Consider the following 6,325-nt stretch of genomic DNA (forward strand, 5'->3'; position numbering starts at 1 on the left):
AATTAAACCAGAAATACCAACTATACTGAAATTTGAGATCAACGGAAGTTAGTTTCAATCTCCTGAAATACTGGTTTTTTTATTATGATTCGATAAATCTACTAAATTTTTTAACGATTTGTTAATTTGTGTCTGAAAAACATTTGTGTCTTTAAAATATCATTGGAAAGCATGAGTGATTCAAGAAATGCTGAAAAAGTTATTTACGAAGTTGATCCAGTACTGGATTCAAATGGAAATTAGAAAATTTATAAAATTAATAATATTAACTATTACGCTTTTATAACAAAACCAGGCAAATCATGCAACAATTTACTATATTATTATTAATTAAAGTCTTGAAATGGATTTATAAAATATATTTAAGCATAGTAAAAAAAAGTGGCATAAAAAGCTACGCTTTAAGGGGGAACACCACTGTGACAGCCAAAGAAATAAGTGATTTTTTTTGGGGCGAAAATGAAGGAATTTGTGGATCGGATTTTTTTTATTTTATTAAGTCTCCATTAAAGACTGTCATCCTAAATTTTATGGGAAAATATTAATTTATAAAAAAAATTATAAGCAATCTCGTGGAGCATTTCCTCCTCCATGGTCGCATCGATTACTCAAAAACGGATCATCTGGAATTAAAAATTGAAATTGCTTGTTAATTTGTATAAATGTAGTTATCGTTGTACGTACGGAATTTCGAAAATTTTCATTTGAAAAAAATGGCGACGGATTGAAAGGTTAAGGGCATTCACCGTTAATCAAGTTGACAGAAAAGTATCTATTGCCTAAAACGGTTTTGATTTGCTCTCCAAAAGTCGCCAGATAAGTCGCTAAATCATTTTTGTCGTCAAATCTTTTTTTTGTCGCCAAGACTCAAGCAAAAGTCGTCAATTCTAGCGACAAAATCGCTAAATTGGCAACACTGATTCAAACATCAAATCGCAAGAATAAAACCAAATCTGCTGCTCTAATATCAACACCCAAGGATGATGGAATGTCAGGTTTCGTCTTCCGAATTCTCCGTAACGTTAGGTTCCGATAATATGAAAAAAAGGAAGGACAATTACACACACACGTCATCCGCATGAAAACGTCAAAAAATTAATTTGGAGGCTTTACATTCACAAATTTAACGCGCGGCACTTCATTCTTAATAGTTTGCTTAGTTTATATGACAGAAACCGTAATATTACCAAGCTATTCAGTGAATTTTCACAAACAAGTAATTTCTTCTGCTTTTTTTGTTTTGTATTATTAAGGTACCTGACGTCACACATGTCAAAATCGCGAAAAATAAATTAACGGTTTTGGAAAGACACCATCTTCCTTATTCAATTCGCTTTGATGAACACCTGATATAGATTCGCCTAGATCACAGCTGATTAATTTCAAACGTGCCGGCTAGGTTAGAAATATAAGTAGCTGAACTTATAGTTTAAAGAAATAATAATAACAACAAATCATTCGTTCATGGTCGATAACTGTAGGTTGTATAAAATATTTGTCATTTAAAGCTAAGATGTTGAAAGTTAGAAACCTACTTTTCTTGCAATCGAGGTGGAAAAGCCAACGCTGGGTACGTCGATGGAATTCATCCTTTTTTTTACCTAATCATTCACTTTACAGGCAGTACAAAAGCGCAAAAAAACAAATACTCAGCGAGCTCTAGAAAGTTTCGATGACTTCTATGGGTCTGTCTTTGGCGTTCGGTGGAAAAACATAAGAGCTGCACTGCTGACGGAGCATAAATATATTGCATTAATAAATAACTTTGGGGACACTGACAAAACCTCTATTGGAATGAAGTTGGACGGTTAGAAAGTCAATAGAGTTTTACACCAATAATAATTAAATTTTGTTTTAGGTGCCTTGAATATCAAATCATTAGTAAACCTAGCAAGGGAACGCTTGGGGCATTATGATGCAAAGCCCTCGAAAGGACAGGACACAACTAACAGAACGGACGAAACACTAGATAAATTATTACGTGAACAGGAAGAACGTGAAAAACATGCGTTGTATCCCAAGGGCGCAACTGATTCCACAGCACTAATACCAGACCAATTACATTATCGTAAAGAAGAGACTATCGGAAAGAAAAATGTTTTAGAAAATGATTACAATGCTAAAAACTTTGAACCAAGTCTTGAAGAAGCTATTGAAACAGACATTCATATAGATAAAGGCCGATTAATAGATCCACAGTACGGCACGGGTGGCTTGTACGATTTCATTCCGGCGAACAGAATTAAAGGAATGGAAGACTGGATTCCCGAGTCGGACCATTATAAATACTATCAAACACAAGCGGACTTCCCCCTAAATTTTGAACTAGAAACGGAGTATTACTATCCAGAAAAGCTAAATCTGTACACATACGAAATTGGCAATTGCTGTGAATTCAAACCACCAAAAAAATGTGTAACAAGTGAGTTATAATTAAAAAATAACACTTACTGTTTACTTACTTATTTAATTTCTTTTTAAAGATGTACTTTCACATTATCTGATGGATGGTGCATCAATATTGCCGCCATTGTTTTTGGACATAAAGGAAGGCGATCGTGTTTTGGATGCTTGTGCTGCTCCTGGTGGGAAATCACTTATAATGCTACAAACTCTTCATCCAGATATTTTGGTTTGCAATGACATTCAAGAATCACGCCTCAATCGTGTTCGCAAAGTGATGCGAGATTATATTTTTGATTATGCGGAGAATTGGGAAAATAAACGGCTGGCGATGAGCCAATGCGATGCGCGGTATTTGGATGGTTACGAGAGCTATGACAAAATTTTGGTAGATGTACCTTGCACCACAGATCGCCATTCATTAATGGAAGATGATAATAATATTTTTAAAACAACTCGTATCAAAGAACGATTACGTATACCTGAATTGCAGGCTGATATTTTATCCAATTGTTTAAGACTGTTAAAATCAGGTGGTAGCCTAGTATACTCAACGTGCAGTCTTTCACCTGTTCAAAACGATGGTGTCGTACATATGGCATTGCAAAAGGCTTTCAACGAGCATGGTATAACTGTGACAGTTAAAGACTTGAGCTATGTAATTAAATTGTTTGAAGACATATTTAAATTCGAGCATCCAAAGAATATGAAGTATGGACAACTGGTGCTACCTTATTTACCAGCGAACTATGGCCCCATGTACTTCAGTAAATTAACAAGAAACTCATGAATATAGAAAATATTATATATTTTGTTGCTTGGGATAAGATTGATGGATAATAGTAATGAAAGGAAATTAAACCTTTTTCTTCTTTTTCGGTTTAGCAGGCATTGGGCCACGTATCTTGAAAACCGTACTGCAAAAAATAGTTAAATGCAAATTAAATCTCAAAATATGTATGTAAGCAATGTATATATCCCACAGTAATAATTGATAGATGTTTTATGAACAAAAGAGCTTATTACAAGCGACTTTAAATGGATTTTCAAACCTGTAGGGTACGAAAAATTGGACTTGAACATTTAAAAAAAAAGTAGGCACGAGCGTTTTTCTTTAGGGATTGTCATCGTCAAAAAAGACCGTTCAAGCTTTAATTTGAAGTGTGATTTACTGCAGGATATATACGAAAAATTGTATGAGAAGGAACTTACTGGCATGTGGTGCATATAGGGCTAAACTTGCAAAATACTGAAAAACGAATTTATAAAAAAAGAATTATCGAAGTCTTTAAGGTTGAGTATATAACACAACTTACTTGATAAGCACACTGAACAAACGTATCCAATATCAATCAACTCTCGATGGCAAAAGCATGCTGCCCTATAGTCCACCTTGGTCGCAGGAGGCAACACCAACTTCTGCCGCATTTGCGGATCGGGCAGAAAAACCCACAGCAAATATTGCAGCAAACCATCCAGCTGTGTAAGACGTAAATATTGGCCACCTGTTATGTCACAACCTTGTTGCAATAAGCTCATAGTCTTATCTAAAGCGCAAACATCTACAGTAATGCCTAATTTCTGTGCCGTGAAGAAAACATTCATGTATGTCATGTACTGAGAGGCGCATTCATTACTGCCTGTAACAACTAAAATGCGCGAGTGCATCTTTACACCTGCAGCTGCGTTACGTTGGATCTGCGAAATCAATTGAAATTTAGTTATTTAATGAGATTGAGATTGCAAAATGTACTGCTCACTCACTCTAGATATATAGCAAAGGGCCATTGCCATGCTGCCTGCCAAGATACTCTCACAAGCTGCACTCAATTTTGGGGCATTGGTAATAATGTGACTCAGGCGTTGCTTGACAGTCTTTTCCACCAAACTAAATACTTCATACTGCCCATCAACCTGACGAACATCCAACTGCTTTCCAGGCATAGGGTATAGAAAATCGCTGATAAATAAATGAACAATTATTTGAAGTTTTAGCTGTTCCTACACTGCTGAGCCCGACATACATACGTTGCGTGATGATGACAGGAAAGAACAGCTAATTTGTTTTGTGAGCGCTGCATCAGATGAGCGTTGCCAAAGGCAATAATGGCATCCAGAAACTGTGTAAGCAATTGAGGGTTTTGACGAACAATACGTTGCGAGGGATTTGTGTCTAATACAATCACCAATAAACTAAATTTATTGGATTCTATAAAGGGAATTAATCAATAGTGTTGCGTTATTATATGTAACCAATATTTGCTCACCATCCTCCTCTGTTTTATCCATTTTTACTTCCAAAAAAACACAGGAGAAACAAAATAAATATACCGCGATGACACGAGTGACACCGGTGTGGTGGAAATTTATTAAAATTTTTTAATATGCACACACACATGCTTACATATGACTATCAACTCAATCGTATAATATACAGAGGTGAACATACCCTTCCGTCTATTGCCAAATGTTTTATTCCTTTTGTAAAATTTTTAAAATATTTAAACGCTTCTACCGTAAGTTGTATGGGTGATACACATCTTATACCTATTTTTCAATGCTTTGCTAAACAAATTTACCAGCTTTCATAGAAATGAATAAATACCTACACCAGGCGACTACTTTATATTCATCGCCCATCATTGAACATATTGCTTTTTGACAATCAGCTGTGCCTTCAAACTTTAAAGTTAAATACAAGTTGGAAGGTTTGAGATTCCTCCATAGTTCGCTTTTTTTTAACTATCAAAGTATTTAAAAAACAAAAACGCCCACAAAATGCTGGTACTTGTGCTTGGAGATTTACATATCCCCCATCGCTGTGCTAGCCTACCAGCGAAATTCAAGAAGTTACTAGTGCCCGGCCGCATTCACCATATATTGTGCACAGGAAATCTTTGTACTAAGGAAACGTACGACTACCTTAAGACGTTGGCCAACGATGTACACATAGTGCGTGGCGAATTTGACGAAAATCTGAGTTATCCAGAGCAAAAGGTAGTTACAGTTGGACAGTTTCGGATTGGACTGTCACACGGGCATCAGGTTGTGCCCCGTGGTGATCCGGAAGCTCTGGCGCTGATTCAACGACAGCTGGACGTGGATATATTGATTTCCGGACACACCTACAAATTTGAAGCTTATGAGCATGGTAATAAATTTTATATCAATCCCGGCTCGGCTACTGGTGCGTTTAACCCAGTCGACGTAAATGTCATACCATCCTTTGTTCTGATGGACATACAAAGTTCGACTGTTGTAACATATGTGTATCAGCTTATTGGCGATGAAGTAAAAGTAGAGCGTATTGAATACAAAAAAATGTAATCAAGGCCGATATAGCCGATAATAGAGTTGTAGCTCTGCGGACACTCGCATCGGAAGTGATTTACAACCGATATACATATTTTACTAATTATTTATACGCATTATATAAGTATGTGCATATATAAAAAGTGTTACAAGTATAAACATAAGAAACCATGCAAGTTTTTCTATCAATATATTTAAAACAAAATCTTAAAATGCGCTTTGTAGGCGTTGTTGTAGTCGCATAATTTCGAATATTTATTTTTCCCAAATATATTATAGCTATGCATTCCATAAAATCAGCCCGATCTCTTTGAAGTTTTTCTATTACTACAACGTTGGAAATCCATCTCGAAAATCTCAAATATAATAATTTGCAATTAACTCAAACCTCTGTGTGTTTAGTGTATCCAGATCACTTTTAAAGTAATTATATTTGCAATTTTTCAGCGAGAAGCCGGCTGAATCCAATAATTGATTAGCTATTTAAATTGATTTCAGTCGACGTCAAAGAAAATAAAATATAATGCCTTTTTCCAAATAATTTACTTTTCACGAATTTGGGTTTAAAATTTAGATCTGATACTTAGATCACATACTTACCAACGTATTC

General features: G+C 35.5%; 3 protein-coding genes across 3 annotated transcripts; 2 read left to right on the plus strand and 1 right to left on the minus strand.

The window, feature by feature from the left end:
* Positions 1 to 1,387: 1,387 nt before the first annotated feature.
* LOC129249270 (5-methylcytosine rRNA methyltransferase NSUN4) lies at positions 1,388 to 3,418 on the plus strand. The gene is made up of 4 exons (XM_054888981.1): positions 1,388 to 1,570; positions 1,621 to 1,807; positions 1,859 to 2,422; positions 2,484 to 3,418. Exons 1-4 carry the CDS (start codon positions 1,514 to 1,516, stop codon positions 3,191 to 3,193), a joined length of 1,518 nt encoding a protein of 505 aa, XP_054744956.1. The 5' UTR covers positions 1,388 to 1,513; the 3' UTR covers positions 3,194 to 3,418.
* Positions 3,191 to 4,790, minus strand: LOC129249271 (general transcription factor IIH subunit 3). Its single transcript, XM_054888982.1, has 6 exons — positions 4,671 to 4,790; positions 4,432 to 4,612; positions 4,168 to 4,363; positions 3,720 to 4,101; positions 3,616 to 3,652; positions 3,191 to 3,320 (listed from the first exon to the last, which is right to left on the minus strand). The coding sequence occupies exons 1-6, from the start codon at positions 4,690 to 4,692 to the stop codon at positions 3,260 to 3,262; spliced, it is 879 nt and encodes a 292-aa protein (XP_054744957.1). The 5' UTR covers positions 4,693 to 4,790; the 3' UTR covers positions 3,191 to 3,259.
* A 247-nt stretch (positions 4,791 to 5,037) lies between these two features.
* Positions 5,038 to 6,102, plus strand: LOC129249273 (vacuolar protein sorting-associated protein 29). Its single transcript, XM_054888983.1, has one exon. It carries the CDS (start codon positions 5,182 to 5,184, stop codon positions 5,728 to 5,730), a length of 549 nt encoding a protein of 182 aa, XP_054744958.1. The 5' UTR covers positions 5,038 to 5,181; the 3' UTR covers positions 5,731 to 6,102.
* Positions 6,103 to 6,325: the final 223 nt, after the last annotated feature.

The sequence above is a fragment of the Anastrepha obliqua genome, chromosome 5, assembly GCF_027943255.1.
Source record: "Anastrepha obliqua isolate idAnaObli1 chromosome 5, idAnaObli1_1.0, whole genome shotgun sequence".
Lineage (NCBI taxonomy): Eukaryota > Metazoa > Arthropoda > Insecta > Diptera > Tephritidae > Anastrepha > Anastrepha obliqua.

What these genes read in the sequence shown, in the direction of transcription:
- LOC129249270 (XM_054888981.1), top strand. Translation starts at nt 1,514, where the DNA reads ATGTTGAAAGTTAGAAACCTACTTTTCTTGCAATCGAGGTGGAAAAGC. An exon ending in GGTGGAAAAGCCAACGCTGG is followed by an intron (nt 1,571 to 1,620) that starts GTACGTCGATGG and finishes TTCACTTTACAG; the next exon opens with GCAGTACAAAAGCGCAAAAA. An exon ending in TATTGGAATGAAGTTGGACG is followed by an intron (nt 1,808 to 1,858) that starts GTTAGAAAGTCA and finishes ATTTTGTTTTAG; the next exon opens with GTGCCTTGAATATCAAATCA.
- LOC129249271 (XM_054888982.1), bottom strand. Translation starts at nt 4,692, where the DNA reads ATGGATAAAACAGAGGAGGATG. An exon ending in GGATAAAACAGAGGAGGATG is followed by an intron (nt 4,613 to 4,670) that starts GTGAGCAAATAT and finishes TTCCCTTTATAG; the next exon opens with AATCCAATAAATTTAGTTTA. An exon ending in CCCTTTGCTATATATCTAGA is followed by an intron (nt 4,102 to 4,167) that starts GTGAGTGAGCAG and finishes TTGATTTCGCAG; the next exon opens with ATCCAACGTAACGCAGCTGC.
- LOC129249273 (XM_054888983.1), top strand. Translation starts at nt 5,182, where the DNA reads ATGCTGGTACTTGTGCTTGGAGATTTACATATCCCCCATCGCTGTGCT.